General features: G+C 39.7%; 1 protein-coding gene across 1 annotated transcript in view; it reads right to left on the bottom strand.

The window, feature by feature from the left end:
- Positions 1–676: 676 nt before the first annotated feature.
- The window catches only part of GNAQ (G protein subunit alpha q), a 307,686-nt gene continuing 284,431 nt past the window's right edge, over positions 677–23,931 (bottom strand). Inside the window, exons 6-7 of the mRNA XM_037798660.1 lie at positions 11,272–11,425; positions 677–6,005 (exon numbers count right to left, since the gene is read on the bottom strand). Coding sequence (XP_037654588.1) covers positions 5,815–6,005; positions 11,272–11,425 — 345 coding nt within the window. The 3' untranslated portion in view covers positions 677–5,814. The remainder of the gene's footprint in view (positions 6,006–11,271; positions 11,426–23,931) is intronic.

The following is a 23,931-nucleotide window of genomic DNA, read 5'->3' as shown; positions in this document are numbered from 1 at the left end:
AGCAGAAAAAGGTTTTGCTTTTGTTATGGTTTTAAATTCCCACATAGGTACCTATCTTCTAGAAAAACACTTCCTGTTATTACCACAACACCACAAAATTCCTAGAGAAAGAAAAGATAGCTTTTAGTTTACCTCAAAAGCCTAGATGTGTGTTTCTAGAAGCCACACCTAAGCCAGTTCCTTTTTTCAACGTGGAGTTGACCTGTTCCCTACCAGTATTGAAACCAGGAGTAAGCCAAGTCAAGCACTGTACATGCTTCTTTTGTCCAGCGTGCTAGTTAGCAAACCAGGGGGAAGTGTGTGAATTCCTTTTACTAATTACAGACTGCTTCATAGGGAGCGCTTTATAAGTCTTTATTGAGCAGCGATTATAACTTTCAAACAGTTGATTGCAATCTAAATTAGGGCAAGAGTTTCTAAAAAGCAAATTTAATAAATACTATCAATATAAATATTTACACCAAAGGAGACTGAGATTTCTGATTAAATTCAGAAGGGAAAAGATTTTTTGTTTGTTTAGAAACTATTAAACCTGTCCACTTTGGCAAATGCATGTGCAGTATAAAATGTTTTATGGAAGAAAGGATTCGTTCAATACTCACAATACAAAGCAGTATAAGAGGGACTTGGGCAACTTCAAGAGAAGCAAAACTCAAGAATGAAGAATACTGAAAAGTTATGGCCAAAAATACTGTATTTTTAACCAGCAAGATCATTGGGGCATTATTATACATTAGGTGTTTTTTTGCAAAACTAGTTCCCATCCCCAAACAATAGACAATACATGCATTTGAATGACATTTTTAAGAACAGTAAATATGATTCTTGTAAATACTGCCAAGTTAAAAATGTTTTCTGACAAAACTCCCTACATACATAGGTCTAGTAAGGTTTTCCAACATGATGACAGGTGAGGAATCCAGCAAGAAGTTGCATTTAGAGTTCTTTGAGGAAAAGAGATCCACCAAAAACATGTTTCAGTCAAAGTAACACGGACAAATTATCATAGTAATTTTCCATCTTTCTCTCCTAAACTTAAAAAATCTTCTACTGAAGATGACCTTCCTCCCTGTTATTTTCCCTTCTACTATATGAAAGTCAGAATTCCTTTCATCCCAACAGATGTTTTCATAATAGTAAATGTCATTTTCTACTGGGTTTGAATCATGGAGGAAAATGGAGGATACATGGTAGATAAGGAAGGTAAGAAGGAAATTAATATTTGAGCACCTACTATGTGCTAGGTGTGTATGATTACTCTGAACCTATGATTCTAGAGGCAAGAGTTTTTCAAAGGGCAGTGGTAATTGGGAAGACAGCAGGAAATGATTTGCTATTCCGTGAGAAAAACAAATGAAATGACAAGTTTAGACTCTGTACTACCTATCTACTAAATAGCAGGTATCTGGCTCCAAAAATCTCTAGCTAATCACACACAGCTAAGCCATTTCTTTTCCTAATACGATGGAACCAAATGAAATTCCAAAGACACAGTTACCAGGACAGATCTGTTAACACTACATATGCTGGAAATATGTAGAGATAGATAAACATACAATATTGTTAGTTTTGATTTTTGTATGTATTTCTAACCAAAGATACATCTTTGGAAGAAAATATTAGTGTATACCACGCACACTTATTTGTATCAATTGAGATGTTAATTACCAATCAAGTGGTTTAAAACCCTTATTTAATTTTAAGAAGAGCAGCAATATACATTACAATATTTGGGTACACTTTATTTTTATACGGGTTAACATTCTGCTATATTTCATTTCATTCATTCTTTTCGAGAAACTGAAAGCAAAGGGAAATTGAGGGTAATTTGAAGGTTTTTTTCCCAACCAAGATCTGAGTCTTGTAGTACTCATTATGCAGCCCTTTCTTCCCATTGTTTTTTAATTTTTTTTTTTTTTGCAAATAATAAAGTCATTTTGACCAAAATCCAGCATAAATAGCTTTTCACCAGTTCCTAACCTAAGACAACTAAAATTTACAATCATGTGGCAGTATAAATTTTTAAAATTACAGTTCATACACCTTGACAATCAAGATAGTCTGAAGTACAAAAAAGTAAATTGCCCTTTAGCAGAATTACCTTTTTTAAATATTATATTAGGTCTGCTAGTTAATCTACAAAAAAGAAAAAAAAATACAAGTTTAACGTGTTTTTCAAATACCTTTTTTAGATGTCATCTGCCAGTAAACAATGTATGCAGGTTCCTAAGGAGATTTTTTTTTCCAGTCTATTCATGACATTCAACAGAGCTCTGTATATGGAAATGTTACAAAGATTTTTGAGGGGACTGATTGATTTTGTTTTTGAATGGGTGTGTATTTCCCTTTGTTTCAGATATGAGGCACAAACTTCTGAATTTCAGCTCTGTAAGGCATCTGTAGAAACCTCCAATTTAAAAATAAGGACTTCTCTGTGGGATGGGACTGCTGTATCACACAAAAAAGGGAAGAAAATCATCTGTAAACTGGTACACTGCAATGTGTTAAGTGAGTTACGAAATGGCTGCTTGCCTTGGTATGCCAAAGAAAGGTTGTTGCGTTTTTTCTGTTTTTGTTTTTGAGTAAGACATGCCCAAGTCACCTTAAAACTTGCCATGGGCCTCAGTCACCGAGAGTGTCAGCAAAGGGGTCCAGTGGCACACGCTGAGAACGCTTGTAATCACAATATAATATAAAGCATAAGTAAACTTTGTTTTTATACAAAACTGAAAAGAATCCCTTCCCTTCCACCCCCTCCCCACCAGCCCCTTCAATAAAACCCCGAAGAAACAAAAAAGGAAATCTTTTAGCTTCGATTGACAAGTGTGGCTACAATTAGGTTTCTCTGCCTCACTGCAGCTAGGGTGATCGATATTCTCCTTTCTCAAGAGAAGGGATCTTGTCATGCACCCCGAGATGAACAGTGAAACCACGAACCTCAGTTCTGCATAGCAAATTCCATCTCAAATTCATAAAGACAAATATAACAATCTTTCCCTGTTTTGCTCAGCTTCTTCGAGCTCTGAGATCAGGTTTAGTCAACTACATCTACGATAGCTCTATTAATAGAATATCTTGATTCCCTAAAACTGTAACACTTAAGATCTTGTGATGAGGTTTTCTCTATACACACTGTAGGCCTTCAAATGTTGTTTACTATTTTTTTTGTTTTATTTTTTTTATTTATTTTTTTTGTTGTTGTTGTTGCTGCACCAAATTTAAGATTGCCCTTTCAGGCAAGCAGTGGTCTCTAGCTGTTAAAACGTTTCCTTAGTGGATCACAATAGCTTCTAAAACTGCCTTTCTAATAAAGGCCATCAGAGAGGTAATACTAAACTGTGCATCTGCCAAATAAGAATATGAATTGTATAAAAGCTCATATTCCAATCCTAGGTCAAATGGCAAAAGTTCTACAAAGTTGGTGTCCATGTTTGTATAAAAGCTCTGACTGATTTTATGTATTTTGCTATGAAATTACCTTTGGGTCTTATAATCAGTATACCTCTACTCAGGAATGTGCAAACGATTTTATACAGCACGATGCTAGTACCGCTCTGTACGATAGTAAGGTTTTTTTTTCTTCTCTTCTAAATGGAAAAAAAATCCCTAGTCAGAAATAAACTGACAAATTTACATTCTCCTCTCTTAAAAAAGTAAATAAAATAACATTATTCAAAATGTGAATTAGCTATAAGACATACAATACAATTACATAGATACATATCAATATAGCACATTCAATCTGCCAAAAAATTAATGATTACAAAGCCAGTATGGATGCTGCAAAATCCAGAGAGAGATGTCTGTACAATGATTAGAGCATTTGTAATTGCACTATACCTGCAGCCAGTCTGTTGGTTAATTAAATTACAGGTGCTTGCTGAGGAAGGGAAAGATAAGTAACCTCCGTGATTTGAGGCTGGGAGAGTAAAGACTGAGAACATTCCCTTACCATTTTGTAACACTGGTACTCATTTACTAAGCCATTAATTTTCTCCCTCCTCTTTGCCGTTCCAAAAGAATTATTTAAATGGAAATCTACACTAGTGCCAAACAGAATTGTAGTTAAAAGGAGACCAGCATCATGGCCTAATGCTAACTTCCAAGCAGCTTCACAACAGACATGATTTATTGTCTTAAATCATATTTCAACTTAAGCTGCTTGACAGAAGCTCATAAATACACGTACTGTATTTTTTGCATTTGTTGAAAAATTGCACACACACAGTTCCAAACATCTCTCCTAGTAGGTTCAGTTACACAAATACATGTTCTGTAGAACACTGAGAGGTTGCTTTTGAGTCAAGTCCACAAATCTCCCTTCAGTTCAACTTAACCAGTCACCATTTCAAGAAGATCCCAAAGGTGGTAAACTATGAGGAACTTCAGATTTTGCAAATTAAAGGTGTCAGAATAATACTACAAACCAATGTTTTCTGCAGACTTACTCCACCTCAAAGAACACAGAAGGAACAAAACTGGCTTCAAATAAAGAGACACAAGCGGATTTCATGTTGCGCCACATAGCATACACTTTTCCACATTGCTGATTTGGACACTAAATATGGAACATGGACACTACACAATGTGATCTGAAGGGCAAAGAAAAGAATGGACCATGAGAATAAAATTTACAGTTCCCAACTGTTTGGCAATTGGTGTTTCAGGTTCCTTCTCAAGCCAGTCATTTTTGGCTTCACAGTTTTTCTCTCTTACATTTTAAGACACCGGCTTTTCTAACTTCTTATTAATAATTTTTTTTTACCAAAAAGCCAGTCTTGGCAACACAAAGCCATAATAACAGTTATTTTAAAATTGTGGCCCAAACACTTAGGAAAGAAAGTGGGGGGGGGGAGGAAATGTTTGACCCCCTCTCCCCTCCCCAGATTAATAATCTGCTAAAAGGTTCTGGGCAGCAGCCATTGGGAAAATGTAGTGTCTGTTGGCATATTTTTTGGCATCTGCAATTTAAAGAAGAGAAGGTGAAAGAAAGAAAAAGAAGCAAGGAAGAGAGCAAGGACAATGGCATATGGCATTTCAAAAGAAAGGACTCCTTCTGTGCCCCTGCCCTTGCTTTACTGACTTCCGTGCATTTCTGAGTAACTAAGCTATGGCTGAAGGTAAAAATCCAAAAGAAATGACACTTAACTGTTAGATGAGCATCCATTGTCCAAGTCCACAATGAGCCAAGACAGTATTTAAAAAAAAAACAAAAAAAAAAAACCCAAAAAACCCGCACAACTTTGTATTCAGAGCAACGCATTTAAAACCACAGTAAATACTTACAATCCTTCAGCAAAAGTACAAACTGTTGAATTAAGCTGATGTGTGATGGCTTAAACTGAATGACACTGTCCTGACTGAATCATTCAAGAGAAAAACTTGACCAAGAATGGAACTAGGACAAAGGCCATTGTAACCTGGAAAAAATCAGGAGGGAAGTATGGCTAGGAAAAAAGGGAAATCAGCTCCGTTTTGCTCAATAGAAAAGAAGAGAGAGAGAGAAAGAAACGACTCATTTTTTTGAGAGTGCATGACCGAGAATTTAAAATACATTGAGTCACAAGGTTTTGCCTAAAAAAAAAGATAGAGAGGAAATGTGCTGGGACTGTACTTCAGCATCCTCTGTTTTTCCTCTGAATAGTTTAAATAAAATCATAATATTTACTACAAACTCTGTGGACACGCTCACACAGAGTCCAGGACGGCAATAAATTAGTATTATGCAAATTGTTTTCCACAGAAATACAGTCCCTCTTGTGTATCTTCAACAGCCCCCCGGTGAAGGGGAGGGCAGATGTCTCGGAGGCACGATTAGACCAGGTTGTACTCCTTCAGATTCAACTGGAGGATGGTGTCCTTGACGGCAGCAAAGACAAAGCGGATGTTCTCGGTGTCTGTGGCGCACGTAAAGTGGGAGTAGATAATTTTGTCACTGTCTGGGTTCAGGTCCACGAACATCTTCAGGATGAATTCTCGAGCTGCCTGGGCATCTCTCTGGGGTCCTGTTGGTCAAGGGAGGAGAGGGACAGGGTTGTTAACTGATTCGTTCATTCATTCCTTCATCAGTTCTGCAAGAAATATTTATTGTGTTGCTGCATTTAAAGATTACATCTGCACTGAAGATTGGATCTCTTAAGATCATTTTCCCCAACAATGTTATGTAGTCTCTCTTCTTTGTCACTTTATCGGCCCATTGATTTGTCTGTCCGTCCATCCATCCATCCACAAAATATGGATAGGTGAAAACAGACAGATGGCTTAAAAGCAAGGCTATGGTTAGCTCTGATTCCTTGGGTGATAGGGATCCACTGCAGGTTCTTTAGCAGAGGACTGATATCTTACATCTGTTGGACTGATCTTTAGTAGAGGATTGATGTCTTATGTCTGTTGGACTGAGTTAATGGTGTGGTTTCAGCTATATAACAATGTGTATACAGACATAGCGCTTCAGGCTCTCTCATCAATCTGCCCCCTAAAGAGACCCTAAATTATGCATAATTTTACATTCTCCATATTGAAATCTCTCTCAGAACAGCCCACCAGTCTTTTAAGGTCACGTTCATCTACAACTGTCATCTACAGTTTCACTTCTACACGTTATTGTTGTTTTTGAGAACACTAGATTTAGACAGTATTCAATTCACTACATGCAATGACAACAAGAAATGTGGCTTACATTCTATCTCATATTTTTTGAAGGTCTCAATGTGCCAAGCATTGCTTTTCAGTCCTTTACAAAAATCCAGCTTGGGCAACACCCAGCCTTAATAACAGTTACTTTTAAAATTGTGACCCAAACACTTAGGAAGAGAGAGAAAGATAGAGCTAGAGATGATGAAGGGAGAGAGGGAGGGAGAGAGGGAGGGAGGGAGGGGGAGAGAGAGAGAGAGAGAGAGAGAGAGAATTAGAATGCAGTCCTCCAATATATTAATTGAAAACATTGTTTCAAAACCATCACCTCCCAATCAAGTTTTGAGCACTCACCTTGTAAAAGTCTTTGTGCCACTATACATCTCATTTTCTCCCATTTTTTTCAAGTTAGTTCTATACCCAGAAAGAAGGAGGTCATGCTATGACCTCCTCCCCCTCCTTCACTTCCTCCTTCTGGCAAGATCCTCTAAGGATCCACGACTTAGGTTTCTTCTATTTGTATTCTCATTACCTACCAGCTGGCATAAAGAGATCTTTGAGGACTTGACTGAGGGCCTGGATGCAATTTCTAACAAAATGCGTCCTGAACTTCAGAAAGACAGCTAGGAAGCTTTTCAAACCAACCTTATTGCAAACTGGGGATTACTGCTATGAGCTTATAGGCAACACTGCCAGAAAGGGAGGAGAGCATGAGGAAAACAAAATAGATCATTCAGAGTCATGTGATCAGCAAAAGCAATGTTTCAAATAACTTAGGTGCCCAGAATTGAAATGTCTGTTGATGATTAAGAAGGCTGGCATCATAATGAATCAAAAAGTGCCACAATTAACAATAATACATAAATATGAATTCAATGTCCTATCTTTTTCAAGGTACTGTTGTTAATTTACTAATTCCACAGCAGTAATAAAAATATATTTAAAACCAGAGACTGACAGATTGTTAAGAGATGAAGAGATGAAGAAGGCTCTTGTTTTCATAAAAGAACAGTAAATTTCTAGCTTCTGGATGAATGTCTATATGATTTTGCACTTACCCTGTTTGGGAAAGAAGGGGGTACTTTTTTCTCTTTCACCCTAAACACTATCAGAACTATACTCAAGTTCACTGAAGAACACTTGGAGTGTGCTGTTTTTAAGCATAAATTATATTATTTGAATAAACATAAACTACAAAGAAAGAAATCATTGTAGCCATCATAGCAGGAACAAAATTCCATAATCCTCTATGAACAATTTTGCAATTCAAGTTCATGGGGAAATGGTAATTTCCCTTCCAGAAAAGAAATACAGAAATGGCATTCATTATGATTAAGACCTTTTAAGTGCAGAAATGTGGAAGTGTGAAATTTATAATACTATAAACATGTTTATTATAAAAATGTTGCTGCAGAGTGGGCTTTGATTTTTCTCAGTCTTAGCTCATCTTTCAAGGGCTTCAAGTCTCTTAAAATGACAGGTTTGATTTGAAAAGAACAAAATTAGTGTCTTTTTTTCTTTTTCAAAAGTCAAATTTCCTTGTGCATTATGTGTACATTGAGGGAGACAAACAGTAAAAAACATTTCCAAATTTTAAGACATTAACAATGGGTACCTGTTGGAAGGAAAGTGCTCATAGTGATGTGGAGTTTGCGGAAATTATTGCACAAATCAAATACGTAAAGAGATTAGGAAGATGTGACAAAGAGAAAAAAACAATACTCGTTGCAGAAAACAATCTTTGTTGCAGCAAAATCAACCAGCATGTAGTGGGGGTATGTTTCCTGCAGCTGAGTAGCTGAGTCTCAGTGGGTTTAAGCTCTGTGGGGTAGACTGTACCACAGCCATTCTCTGTCCTCCTGTGGCATAATGAAAAACTGGGCTTTGTTCTCAGTCCCTGGGGAAGCAACCTCTGAACTGGAGTCTTCCATCTTTTGTTCTTTATGGTGGGCCCGGGACCCTATGCTAATCAGATGACAAGGAGGGGCTAGCCATATGCCACACCTGCAGTCTTAGGGTGGGGGTTGGCCCCACCAGGAAGACTGACCATGAGATTGGTGGTGGGGGGAGCTTTGGGCCAAGTCATATCAGCCCACCTCCCCGACCTCTGGAAGGGGAGGGGGACTGGAGATTGAGCTCAATCACATAGGCACCGATTCCATCAATCAGGCTTACATAATGGAACCCCAAATAAACCCAGGACACTTGAAGATCTGGTGAGCCTTAATGATTGAGAAGATACATCACTGTGCCAGGATGGTGTTATGTTCTGAATCACTCTACGTAAGTATAGCACTTTCAGCGAATTCTGTGAGTCATTCTAGCAAATTTTCTAACCCAAAGGGGTGGTAGGAAACACCTGAATTTGTAGCCAGTTGGTCAGAAGAATTGGTGGCCTGGGCCCCCAAACTTGCGACTGGTGCCTGAAGGGCAGACTTGTAGAGGATGGCCCCTAACCTGTGGGGTCTGGCCTGACCAGGTAGTTAAGAGTCAGAAAGGAACTGGATTGAGTTCCTGCAGTATTTACAGCTGGAGTCAGAGTTTGTGTTGTGAAAACTGCAGAGGTTTTTGATATCCTTTACACTTCCCTTATGCAACCACATTATAAAAACTTACTGGTCTGCAAGATGGGGTGTTATGTCTAATGTGGTCATTTTACATCCTCTGATTTTCACCGAGTTCTGAGAAAAATTAAAAAAAGTCTCTCTTTCTAGGTGTGTGTGGCAAGCACGTGCTTAGGCCTAAATCAGATGCTTTGTGCCCATCTAGTTTATGCAGTTCCTGTGTGGGAAGAACTAGTCTCCTGTTCTGGGAAACAAGCTAACTCTACCTGCAGTTACTGCCCTCCATAGTGTCCTCAGGAACAGAGGAATACAGTCTCAGGCATCCTGGCTTGGTTTGAGGTGAGTGGTGAATTAAAAGGAGTAAAAGAGAAAACCCTGTTTAGGCTAGAAAGTGTTTGTTTTTAAAAGAACAGTAAGGTACTTGCTTGGGGAGAGGAGTGTACACCTTGCTAACTAAACTAGGGTACTATTTCTAATGCACAATAATATCCCCAAACATTATATTTTCAGTTTACCGACCTTTAGAATCTTGTATGTATTTAAGAAGGGAACATCAGTTCATTAAACATGTAACACATCCCTACCCACAAGCCAGCACTTACCAAAGCATGTGGGATGAGAAGATGAGAAACTCGATCCCTGATGTGTTTGTCTCTTCATGGAAAACTATGAAGTCAAATGTAATCTTAGATTTTTAAAGTAATTCCCTTTGGTGGGAGATTTTAGAAGTAGGAAATCATTGTTGAACTGATATCCATCGTGGGTACTGTATGTTGATAATGTAACTTAAAACTGCTTACACGCACCTCCATCGCGGGTGCTTTGTGGGTGTGTGTGCGCTCATCTGTGTCAGGTGGTGTGCTGAGTGCTTTACAGGTGTGATTTCATTCCATTCTTTTTCACTCAACAAGAAAACTGAGTAAGTAAACTTGTATAGCATAACACATTCAGTAAGTGGCAGAGCTGGAACTTTGAGATGTTCCAAGCTTGTGCTCTTAACCACCTGCTATCTAGACCAGGGTTCAGCAAACTTTCTCCCTAAAAGGCCAAATTGTAAATATTTTCAGCTCTGAGGGCCATACGGTCTCTGTATAACTACTTAACTCTGTTGTGGTAGCACAAAAGCAGCCATAAACAATACACAAACCAAAGAGTGTGGCTGTGTACCAATAAAACTTTATTTATAAAATCAGACCTGCTGGCCATACTTAGCCCCTCTAATTTAGACTCAAGTCTGTAGGGGATGGGGAGTGGATATGTGTTTATCCTGTAACAAACTCTTATAGGACAATGGCTATGACTCTTTTACTTCTTTAGCACGGCTGGGTGTGAATGCACTTTACTACCAAGCAATCAGTAAGTATTACTTAGAATGGGTTGGGGTTCTGTTCTTTAGGATTTTACAATCTAGTTGGGAAGATACGATTCCTTTATAAGAATCTTGTGAACAATGCAAAGTACCAGTACTGAAGTGGGTGCTACAGATTCTAACTGCTGTAGGAATCTTGGGCAATGAGGCCCAAGAAAAGCTAATATTCCCTGAAATTCACTATGTGTCAGGCATCAGGCTAAATGTCACACGTGTTATCTATTATAGTCTACAAAAAAACCCCGATCCGACGAGTTTGGTCCTAAGGCCTAGAGAAGTTAAGAGACTTGATCATGGGTCTACAGATAGGAAGTGTCAGAACTGGGGAGACAGACATCAGATCACATCAGAAAACAATACCATGTTTTCTCCCCAAGACAGAGACAGATTATAATCAAGTGAAAGGAAGATAAGGGAAATAAGATGATTAATATACAGTTGGTCAAAATTATTGGATTGTTCTCTCTTCTGATATGGCTATTTCAAGACCTATGAGAAGCTGTTTTGTTTTTCTATAACTTTCAGCTTTATTAGGGAATGAAAGGCTTGGGGTCATTAAAGGACAGGGCAAACATCAACCACAACACGGAGGCTTCTGAGAGCACAGGCTACACGGGTGCTCCGTTACGTGTTAGCTCTTGCATCCATGTTGGGAGGCAAAAAGTTCCCCCAGCTACTGGGCTGTTCCGAGGAGTGCTGACTTACCATCATATTCTGGGAAGTAGTCAACTAGGTGGGAATACATAATTTTCTCCTCCAGAAGATCTTTTTTGTTTAAGAACAGAATAACCGAGGAATTCTGGAACCAGGGATATGTGATAATTGTTCTAAAGAGTGCTTTGCTTTCCTCCATTCGGTTCTGAAAAAAAAAATAAATAGAAAGACAAGGAGTGAATTATGTGGTTACTCAATCTGTGAATTGTCTTCATTTCTTAAGTCCAACCCATCTTCTGTCTGCATCCAATTTCTGTACCCTTGGGTTGGGCTATAATAGCTTTTATCAGGATTTATATGCAAGTGATTCATGACACATATTGGCTCTTTCCATTATGCAAGCTCTCAAGTTGACATGCAGAAGAGAATAATGATTATAAATATGATCTGCTGAAATAAGTCTTAAAGTTAAAAGAGAAAATAACCAAAGCCTATAGAATCATGTCTTACCTGGCACATTGTCATAGATTTCCACCCAAAATTATTCACTAGTGACTTGATACTTAAGATCTGAATAAAGAATTAAATTCCAGGCTCCATTTGAGTTTTCTTAAGTGTGTTTATTTGGGGATTCACCATGAATTCTATTTTAAACAATTATACAAAGTGTCTTCATTCTTTGCCCAAAGCACATCTACATTTCTATAATTATTACTATTTACTATGAGTACTACCACTACTTTACTACTTTGTATATTCCTTGATAAGCAAAAGCATGGAAAAATATTTAGATCATACATTTCCTGTTCATCAGAGCACACTTTATCCCTATGGCTCACTATAATTTTCATATAGAATCGTGGAGATACACCTTTTAATTATTTGGAGATAAATGTAATATTTTGCATCATCAGCATTCATGAGTTTTCTCACCTGCGGCCATACTTTCATACCACCTTGGTAACAGAAAACCTAAATGGATCCTTAAGGAAATTCGCCAGTTTGTTCTTTTAAATGAAGATGATAACTGAGGCTCTAACATGAGTCAAATCACTCCTGTCAAAAAATGTACTCATCAGTCAAAAGCTCAAGAGCATCAGCCTCTTCCATATCTATCTCCTATCAGTTCTTGCTCCCCCACATACTCTCCTCTCTAAGTCATTCCTACCCTCAGGTCACAGATAAGACAGCACAGTTAGGGAATTCTCTTTTCCCTGAGGATACAAAAGGCATGGTGCATGGAGACACTTCTTTCTGGACACACAGCCAGACTATACTTCCCAGTCCCCTTGCTTAGATCTACGAGTTAGGCCCAAGTTCGGGGCAGTGGAAGAGTCTGCACAGAATTGAGCCCACCTCACTGCTAACGGGTGGCTGGGGGTTTGGGCCAGAGCATCCCAATCCCCTGCCAAGAAGTCTGGTTAAGGGCTGGGCTCTGATTCCAGGCCCAAGCCAATCAGATCATCCCATTCAGCCAAGCGCCTTACTCAACTGGTCCAATTAGCCGCAAGACTTTTGCTGGGAACTCTGGAACAGAGAAACTGGCTTTCAGGAAGAATGTGAGAGAGGAATCATGCAGCCCAGGATCTTCTAGCAGCCATCCTGAACCCACAAGGGGGATGCCTGTGGGTCAAGAGCCAACACCGATAAAGCTAAGCTGAGAAAATGAAAAAAGAAAAGAAAAGAAACCAGCTCCTGCTCAGATCCTTTTAGCTGCTTGGTCAAACCATGCCTGAAATTGGTCATGTCTCTGGACTTTTTAGTACATCACTGAGTAGATATCCTTTGTTAATTTTAAGCTAGTTTGAGGTGGGTTTTTCTGTTTCTTCTTATATAAAATACTTCCAATTGATATACCACGATACATTACCCCCAACACTTAAACAAGGGAACGAATGAATGATGGTGGAGGGATGATCATGAAGACTGGGAGGGTCCAGCAGTGACAGCTGCTGCTCAGCTTTTGCCTTCCGGAAGATCAATGTTCCCTAAGTTTCCCAGGGCAGAAGCTTTCAACCACTGTTCCAGGAAACCTTTGGGAAACTCAGCTCGGCAAGTGCAATTTTTTAGATCCTGAATGTGTCTTACTTTTTTCTTCTGACAAGTATGCCAATCCAAATCAAGTTGAAAAGGCAGATGCTTTTCAAAAGCAGGTCTTTACCAAACCCGGTAGAGCCAATAGTCAATAATCTTGGCCTTTTAATTCAATGTCTATAGTTGCTTAGATAATGAAATACTGATGAAACATGTGGGGGTGATACATTGAAAGATCATTTCATGGAAGAAGGGACAATATTTATTTCACTTCATACATTTTTCTTTTTTAGAAATGACATGAACACTCATTAAAAATAGTATCTTTACTCTCCACATACTTTTTACTTGGTTAAATTTTACCTGGCCAGTGGTAAAATTGTTAAGCTCTGGAAACAATATTCACTGGGAAATGATGTGTAGTAGCTTGAGATTTTATAGGTTTAAAATATCAGGGCTGAAGAAAAGCAAAGACCTTAATAAGAACTGAAAGGACTTAAAAAGAAAAAAAAAGAATCCCAAGAAGGTTAATTAGATAGTGACATCCCTGGTGGAGGTTAACTTTTTTTTTCTCTTTTTATTTACAGCTAGAGAAATGCTAACAAAGTCTCACTGTCATCTTCAAAGAAGCCCTATCTAAAGGGTAGGTGTGGACACCATGGCATCAAATGATGAGCCCCCATGAGAAATACATGTCATTATGCTTAGCATTCTCCAGAAGGGCTCCCAAGTGGAGTGGCCCAATTTGTGTTTGAAATCCTTGAAGGTCAGGCAGCTAGACCCTGGGCAAAGACAGAAAACAGGGTCTAGGGGGTTGTCACTTCGGGTTATACAGAAGGAAGTGAAGGAGGCACCTGAGGTCTCTCTAATTAAGAGTTTCAGGACTGGACTGGAGCCCCCAAGCTGCTGGGCCTGGGCCGGGGATAGGGATGGGGTCTGCTGGGAGGGGACCTCGTGCCAGTCTCTAGGACAGTGGCCAGGAGATGTCACACTGAGTCCACCACTGTGTCCCAGGAATGACTTGCCCAGGTCCCTTGGTGGCCACTCTGTCCCTTGGAGGCACAGCCCTTGACTGACCTGGTCACACTAAAGTTCTGCCCATTAGGTAGTTTGGGGCCGCTCTTGGACCCTTCCCCATTTACCATGTTCTGTGTGGACTGGACAAGGGGTTGAGTAGACTGCGGCTTGAGCTTCCCATTTAGGGGAAACTCAGAAAGCAGGGCTACTCAAAGTGGCAGACAGCTGGCAGCCTCAGCATCACGGGCCTTCAACTAGACCTACCAGACTGACACTCTGAAGATGGGGCCCAGGGATCTTTTGACAAGCCCTCCAGGTGATTCTGGTGCACACTAAAAGTTGGGAAACACTGAGCTGGAGCTGTGCTTTTCAAACCTGAATGCACTTATGAATCCCCTGGAATCTTGTTAAAGAAGGGATTCTGATTCAGTAGGGGGTGGGATCTGAGGCTTAGCATTTCTAACAAGTTCCCAGGTGAGGCTGACCACACGTTTGAGCTGGAAGGAGTAGACAGCCTGCTGAGCTAGGGACAACAAAGAACAAAGAACGAAGGCTATTCTCTATGCCATTTACATGATAAGATGTGCACGTGGACAAAAATCTAATATTGCCAGCTCCTTTCTGTTTGTTTTTCCCAATTAAGATGACTTTAGGCTTTCTTCCCCCCATGGAGAATATTTATAAACAGATACTCTCCGTATATCAAACCACCTGTGCTAAATCCTCATAGGAAAAGAAATGAGATGTTCATGATGCCTCACAAGGTAATGGAATGTGCAGAGCATGTGGCATAATCTACTTTCCGCAGTGAAACTGAAATCTATGAGAAAGCAGCCTGTCCCAGGAGATTCTGTGACACTTGCTTTTCAACAATATTCTTCCATTTGCCAGGGCATGAGGTCTCAAGCAAGAAAACAAAACAACGTGCGAGACATGTACGGCTGATGTTAGAACGGCAATGAGGCTTAGTCCACCACCGAAGATAGATTTAAAGGCAGTTTTCGAGGAGTGCTAACCATATCCCCCTTCTCTTGAGGTTTTAACCAGATGGAAATGTACAGAAGGAGTCTAGGAGGACACTAGAAAAGGCTTTTTTATCCCAATCTCAGGGCTGATTTTCAGCTGTGTGGCTGGGCCTGGCCTGTAACTGAGGCCCAAAGAGGCTTCTGACTCCTCGTCATCCCCACTTCTACTGAACTGGGCATAACCATCCTCCCAGTGAAGGGTGGACCTGACACATACCTGTGTTGCAAGTGAGAAAGCTGAAATTGCTCAGCAGAGACCAGGTGGGCCTGCCAGAAGTTGGGCCTGCTCAGTCCCTGTTCCATACTAAGGGAAGAGCAAACAGGCCTTGGAGCCTGAGGACAGGCTGTGCAGCTCAGGGCCAGGCCAGTCTGTGTGGGCACACGTCCTGGCCGCAGTAAATTGCAGACCCACTCAGCCCTCATCCATCAGGGAAGTCACTCCTCCCACGGGATGGAGCCAGGGAAGGAAGCTTTCATCCCAGTCTCCGGGGCCCACTCTGAAATCACAATTGGAGTGGCGTGACCACTGGGTGTCCTCCCTTGCTAGGTCATCAGAAAAAGCCCTGTGCAAGCCATCGGAGAGGGCTCATGCCACCTCTAATCTTTTAACACTCCAATCAGTTCTCAAGATCTCCTATTAATCTCCAGAAAATGCTTTTTTTTTTTTTTTTTTAATCCAAATCCCCTGCTAAAACATGAGTGACTGACCCAGCCTACAGGGTCAGTTCCTCAGTCTGGTGCTCACAGTTTGGCTTGGTCTGATCCCAGGGCACATTTTCAATCTGAACTCTACACAAAGGCTGCCCTCCCCAGATAAAGGGGCTCCATTGCCACATGTGGCTGCACTTTTGACCATGGCCTGGAATGCTCTTCCCACTCGCTACCCTTCAAGGTTCAGATCGAGCACTCTTTCCCCGAGCCCTCGTGCCCCCAGCACTCAATGACCTGTTGCTAGTTTGCCCATCATTGAGTGTTGAGGGTTTGCTAAATACTGGGGATGAAAGTGTGTTGGAGGCACTGACCATGTCATGAAGACGACAGGCTATAAATGAGTAAGAGAGAAATAAAGGAGGTCAGGGTCACCAGGAAGGGAAGGTTTGCTTGGGGGGTTGAGGTGGTGGGGAGGAGCAGGCAGGAAAGACTTAAAATAAAAGGTCATTTTGAATTAAATCCAAACAGATGAATTAGAGATTACAAGGAGGAAAGGAAGGGAAAGCAAAGCAAAGCAAAGCAAAGCAGAAACTGGAAGAATTTAAACCCAAGACCCTTTCAAGAGAACTGTGTAAATTCTGCATAAAATGGGTCACACCAAGGTATCTGGTCTCTATAATTTGTGCATGACACACGAAATTCTCAGTGTTGATATGCAAAACATTTCCTCCTCATTTGCATCTTAGAGTGGGGGCAGGGGATGGTGCAAACATGCTAAGTTCTATGAAGAACAGGGGTGCTCCAGCCTCAGTTGCTCCTTAAACAACTTGTCCTCTCTGCAGTGCCTGCTTGTTTCCAATGCTGGGTAGCAGGCAAGCCAAGCACAGGGAGATGCAAGTATTTGCCTGGAGGTAAGAGGCCTTCCTTTTGGCTAGTGTGCAAAACCTCCCCCAGAGGCCAGACCCAGTGGAGATGGTCCAAGACCCCAAATGGAAGCTGGCTTTCTTCACACAGTGGCCTGGCACAAATCTCTGCACAAAAAATCACCAAAGGGCTTAAAGGGGACAGAGCTTCATATCTGTCTCCAAGTCCTGCTCCTTGGGCCCTCTTTCCCTATTTCTTTCTGCCAAGTCCTACTTCCCTTCGTCAAAGGTCAGCATTAAACCAGAGATTTGAACATCCATTTTAATTACTTTTGCAACTCCTCGTTATTTTGCGGATAAATAAATGTTCTTCTCACTTATTTTCTTAGCATACGAAATACAGTTTAGAACAAGACCCTTGATTGTTTTATGTGATACAAGTTACTCAAGCCCTGCCTCTCTCTGTTGATATTTTCTTCCCATCAACTTTTTGATAAATTGCATTTTTTACATTCCCCATGAGATCTAGAATGTAGCCCTCAAATGCAAAACTAGACGCTGAAGAAATAAACATGCAGAATGTTGAATCACCCTATCCCGGAGTGTCTGATCTGTCAGTTGTTTTCAGTTATCACTCGAAGTAGGTGGACCCTGAAAGGAATCAGGTTTTACGGCCTTTGTGGGCCATGGGGGTGCCCTTTATTTTCGGACAGACACAGAGGGCCTGCTTGATCCACAAACTTGCTAGCCAATGCCAGACAGTGGTCATGGGGCTGTGATTCTGTGTTGCCCAAGCTTTCTGCTAGAAAAAGACGGCTAAACCCATGCACTCGACTTGAACGTGTGAGGTCTAGACACAAAGGCACAGAGTGGACTGAAATAACGGCAGGAGGGAAAACCACACATTTTATACAACACCTTACAATATGTTTCAACCCAGATCCTCAGGGTTACAGGGAAAGACAGTACCTGCAGCCTGCACACATACACACACACACACTTAATTTTAATGCCTAGCAGCTGCCAGCACTTCCTTTCACACACTGCACATGATGAAAAGTGCTCACACCAGGTACCATTTTGCTTCTGGAATTGATCAAGGAAACGAGATCATACAGGGATTTTATGCCCCAGAATTCATATAAGACTACATTTAAAACGCCACTGTTCATGCTTAATTACCATGAAAAGCTTTACTATTTCTTCTCAGGTGTAACTTATTAAAGAAAGATCTTATGAAAGACCTTATTAACGGTCATTATTATTTTAAAGAGCAGGGCTGGTTAACTTGCTTTTTATGTAATGATGATGTGACATTTAAATCAAAATGATCATTTGTAGCTTTTCAAACACTGAACAATTTGAAAACTTCAATTTCCTGACAAGGACTTAGGAGAACATTCTTCTCAAGTATTGATTTCACTTACCCAAGTCTACCAAGTAAATAAATGCAGCAATCTAAAAGGCAAATTACTGCAAAGACTTATAGGAAAAAAAAAATTTGCAAGCCTGGTCTTCTGCATATTTCTTTCCTCCCTAGGTTATTTAGGAAAAAGCTTGGTGTGTTTGACTTTGTATCTCCAGCAGGATCACATTGTTATGTGTCCTATCTAATGTCAACACTAGGAGAATTCAAAATACACAGAATTCAAAACACATCCTGTGCCAAGCTCCTGTAGCCGGGTGTGGTGGTGGTGGGGTGGGTGGGGTGCTATGATGTGAGGAGGAGAAAAGGCGAGTCTGGTGTCTGAGAATACGCTGCAGATAAGCTGGCAAAGGGAGCAACATGCTGATGTGGCAGTGTTGCCCAGTGGTGAGGACCAGAGACCCTGGTTTGACACAAGGCTCTGCTTCAAATGCTTTGTGTGACCTTGGGCAAGTGTCTGAACCTCTCTGAGCCCTGGATTTCTCATATCTTTCAGGGGGGATACTGCAACCCACCTCTAAGGGTTTATGAAGGCAGAAGGAGCGGATGCATGCTAAGTACCTAGTTAAGAACTGAAGCACACAGTAGCTTCAGTGGTAACTGCCAATTCTGATTTCAATGTTGCTACAAGAGAATCTCTTGGTGAGGCAACTTCCCTTTTATCAAATCTTTGGCAAAACTGTGAATCCAGTGAAACGTTTCCATTCTCTGGAAACTGTACAAAGTTAATCTACCCATGATTTCAAATCCAGATATATTTGCTTTATAAGAAACTGGATAATCATCCAGTTTTCTGCTAATTTCACTCACTTAGAGAGTTTCCCTTTAAGATTCTCTAGCTGTTAAAGGGGGAGTATCCTTGAAATCTCTAAAAATGCTTTTGCTTTCTCTCAATACTCTCAACCCCACAGCAACCAAGAAAACAACAGATACAATATACAAATGGAATGGTTGGAATGAGAAATAATTAAAGATATCTTCCTAACCATCCCACTTCTGCTATCCAAATCAGACAACAGGATGGGAAGTAACAGCGACGGCAAACTCAGCTGCACAGATATTATTTCCTCCATAATTTTCTTAGCTTTTGCAAGTCAGGGGGCAGGAGATTTTTTTTCAGATCAAACTTGGCATACTCTCTGGGCTTGAAGGTGGCTTCCGAAGGTTTAAATATTATAATTTCTGCATGTGTATAAATGTATCCTACCTACACAGGATGTTTAGGGAAGCAAAGAAATAGAACATATTTGCCTATTACCCAGATTGAAGGTTTCTAGGCAATGGGATGAGATCACAGACCAAGACCCTGTAAAGCGAACTGGTGCAAATCAGTGTGCTGGAGTTGAAGAGAGGAGGAGGAAAAGGGGACGGTAGAAAGAACCACGATCACCCATCCTCAGACTAAGGAGAGCAGAGAACTACAAGCTGAACGACAGGAAGAAACATTTTCTGACATGGAGGCCCACAGCTGTAGAACTAGCAAAGACAGGACTATTGGCTTGAATACTTTTCTGGAGTACTTTTCAGTTCAGTCAAGTGATCAAGTAACAGACTCCTTTCAGATCAAGCGATCTTTCACCAACCAATCCCAGCAGATTGATCTTTCCACTTAGAAATTACCCTCTGCTCCACACCCTACCTACTTTAGGTTTACGTGACAGTGATTCAAAGTCAATCCCTTAACTTACATACATGAAGTCCTTCTCTTTCCTCATAACACTCCTCACGTACTGAGTCAGGATTCAGTGTTTAATGTCTTTACTATTCACTACAGTGACATTTCCATTCTTCTTCCCCTTCTTTTTCCTGTACTCCATCATCCGACTTTGCCTTTACAGACACAATTCTGTCATTATCTCGGGGCAGATCCACTACTGGCTTGAAGAGATTGCCACCATCTTGTTCTCTGATGTGAAGTTTCATGGTCTTACACCAGAGCAAAAGGGCCTCCCATCCTTTTAATATTGCTCTATCTCACTTACAAGCGTAAAAATCCAGGTCCCTTTCATGGTGACTGCTCTCTCTCCTACTATATATCGAGGAGCCAGAAAACTAGCTGGCACAGTGGGCATTTCTTCCAGCTGATGACCAGAACTGGTGACGAGTTCTTCCCACATTTCAAACTCCTCCAAACAGATGGCTATAATTTCTTTGATTCCATTGGGGCTAATTGGAAAAGACTAATAAATTTTTGAATGATTAAGATATAGATTTAGACAAAACAATAACAGCATTCCAATCTATTATAAACTACTTGGGTTATGTCCCCCTTTACATACAATAATATTTCAGCAACAACCAACCAACTGACCACGGGTGTTGCACTGAGCCAGCCATCAAAAGAGCCAAGGAAACAACTAGACAAAGCTATGGAATGTGGCCGATACTTGAGTGGGTGGCAACTTTGGACCCTCAGGGATCTTAGCACTGTGCCAAGGAGTTCAAAGGCATGAGTTGGCTGAATAAGCATGTGTTCCCATCCCATCCTAGGTCATTTTCTTGCAGGAACACAGCTCATTCACTGAGGTCTGCTTAGTATCTCTTTGCTAGATTTAGCCAGAACCTGGCACAGATGAACTCAAAGCAGACAACAAAGAAGGAAAAAAAAACAATTATTCCCATAGATATTAATGATTCTTCTTTTCCTTGAGCATCACTGATAAAACACAGTATTTAATGTTGGCTCCAGGGTACAAGTTAGAGCCAAAGCACCCCACCAATCAATAATCCACACATTTGGAATTGTGAAGAACAGAGAATTGAAGAAATGTCAGTATGGAAACTTTGAAATAAGGTAAATATACTATGGTTGGTTTTAATTCAATTTGAAGCATTTAGAACAAATTTGCTTCTCTAAGTAGTTATGTGCAAACTCCTCCTAAAGTGAGTGCTAATTCAAAAGCACCCCATTCTCTAAGGACCTGAGTTTCTGAAATTCTGATCCAACCTGAATATTAACAGCAACAAAAAGAACTATAGAAAGTACATTTTAGGTGGTTTTACACAAGCTACCCTGTATTCATTTGCCGCATTTTTTAATTACTTAAAATAAAGTTCAATGATTTTTCCATTATAAAATTTATATATGCTCATGGCAGAAAATTCGACAAATAAAAAAGTAAGAAAAAGGAAAAAAAAATCTCATGGTCATATTGCCAACATAAAACTATCGGTTTTTATTAACTTTTACTTTATTTTCTTCCAGGCTTTGAACTATGAACAATTTCTGGGGTTGTTTTATATCAGTGTTGTCTAAAAGAACTTTCTGAGATGATGGAAAATCATTCTTGTGTCTGTGCTGGCTAATTCAGTAGTCTCTATTTGCATTTGGCTACTGAGCACTGGAAATGTGGCTAATGCAACCGAGGGACTGATTTTTTTAATTTTACTTAATTTAAATTTCAATTAATTTGGACAGTGTAGTTTTACATGATTGTAATCATCCTGTGTATAAAATTTTGTCAGGTATTTTGTTCAACATTATATCCTCAGCATTTTTCTGTTTTAGAATTCAAAAATATTTGAATTGCTTTTCAAAGTTATTGTGAGTCTAACTATACCCCTGTTGTAAAATATTGTGTTTTCTGCACTATTATAAATAGTGCCATAATTTGCAATTTTGTGTATAATTCATAGTTAAAATTTACCTTGTAACAGTATGTCAAAGTGTGTGATGAATTTTAAAGGCTCTTGATAACAGACTATCAAACAGCTTTCTACACGGAGTGATCTAACTTACGCATCCTCTAGAGATGTATGAACTTGCTCATTTTACTGTTCCCTCCTGAGCACAGGCTTCTACCCTTTCAAAAATTGCTTTCCATATCAAATACATGTGACATGAAATGACATATCAAATGACAAATAAGGTGAAAAAGTGATAGCTTACTGTTTTGGTTTGCATTTCTTTGAATATCAGTGAGGGTGAACATTTTCCAATATATTTGCTAACCTGTACTATTTTCTCTAGTGAATTGTCTGCTCATGTCTTTTGCTCTTAAAGTTTTATTATAGATTTGTATGTACTCTATTCAGTCTTTCCTAACTTAAAAAAGAGTTCTACTTCATTACAAAAATCAATTTTCTGTTTCCCAATAGGTCTTTTCCTTATAAAGACAACTCAGTTTCTTGTACTAGCTAGCTTGTTGAACAAAGGACATAGCCAAACCTGAAAAAGCATTTTGCAAGTTTTATTAGAGCTGTTGCCAAGGTGCAAAGTGTGTTTGAAAGTCAGCTTTTGTTTCACTTGTCTCCTTTTTTGTTCTATAGTTGATGAACAGTCACTTGGCCAAACTGCTGGAGACTTTGGAGATGTAAAGGTAAAGGATAAAAAAGAAAACAGGTTTGGATGATACAACCAAGTAAGGAAACCCTGAGTAGCCAAAGGTCCAAGACAGACATAATCTATTTACACAAACACACATCAGTTCTGAATCAGAACAAACTCCTGGTGCATTGTTAGGAAGGATTAAGTCTGGGGAAAACAGGGCTTAGATCAAACAACCTAAAACAATTCTAGATAATATTTCCGTTTTTTACCTCAAAGTTGTTTTTTTTTTTTTAATGGATGGATCAGTTTGGCCCTCAAACACGTGGTTGTCAATTCTTTGGCCAACATGATAGGGTGCTATCAGTGGGAGAATTTGGTTTGCCTTATGTGCAGAGATAAGCTCAAATGACCCGTGTGCATTGCATTTTTGAGCCCTGTTCATTGGGGCACCACTTGAACTGATGTGTCCATGAATCACATACAAACCAAAATTCTTTCCATTCAGTAACTCTTGGTTTCTAAGTCTTTTCTTCCTTCTTCTTTCACCCTCCAAAAATAGAACATATGGCTTGAATTCCCATTGAGAAAGATCAGACACTAGATAAAAATGGGGAATTAAGTTAGGGAATTAGTAAGTTTGGAACTGAAGGGCAGCAGTAAGCAGATAAATTGATCAAATAATAAGAAAATTAAGGAGAAAGGAAGTGTACCCTGTTGACTTGAAAGCTTTCCCATAAAGAATACATAAAATATTCTGTACAATGAGCTTGGTATTATATCCTGTACAATGAGCTTGGTGCATTATACTCCTAAGGCTACATTACATTTTTAAACAATAACAATTTGTCATATAAGTAACAGGCTTTTTTTTCTTCTTCTCTTTCGCCGTCTTATTTTCAGGAACAATACATGATGACACATTTCGGACTCTAAAATGTCTCTTTGGCTTTAAGAATGTTACTGTTTATTTTACATAAAGTTGAATGTCAATGATAATAACTAATTTCTTTAGTGCTAATATAGACCATACATTGTTCGAAGTACTTTGGTGGATAAAAAAGTTTGACAAGCTGTTCTAGAAAGGGCCAGAGAGTAAATACTTCAGGCTTTGTAGGGCGTACTGTCTCTGCTGATGTAGCAGGAAAGCAACCATGGGCAATAAATACATAAACAAATAAGCGTGGCTGTATTCCAATAAAACTTCTTTTGTTGCACACAGAAATTTGAATTTCATATAATTTCAGTGTGCCATGAAATATTGTTATTTTGATTTTTTTCCCAACCATTTAAACATGTAAAAACCATTCTTAGCTTGCAAGCTGTACAAGAAGAGATGGTGGGCTGCATTTGGCTGACTCTTGGTGAATGACAACATCTAATTATCACAATAACTCTGAGTGGTAGGTACTATTATGATGTCTATTT

The sequence above is a fragment of the Choloepus didactylus genome, chromosome 10 (genome assembly GCF_015220235.1).
Source record: "Choloepus didactylus isolate mChoDid1 chromosome 10, mChoDid1.pri, whole genome shotgun sequence".
NCBI lineage: Eukaryota > Metazoa > Chordata > Mammalia > Pilosa > Megalonychidae > Choloepus > Choloepus didactylus.
Note: the sequence above shows the minus strand (reverse complement) of the source record. Positions and strands in the feature narration are given on the sequence as shown.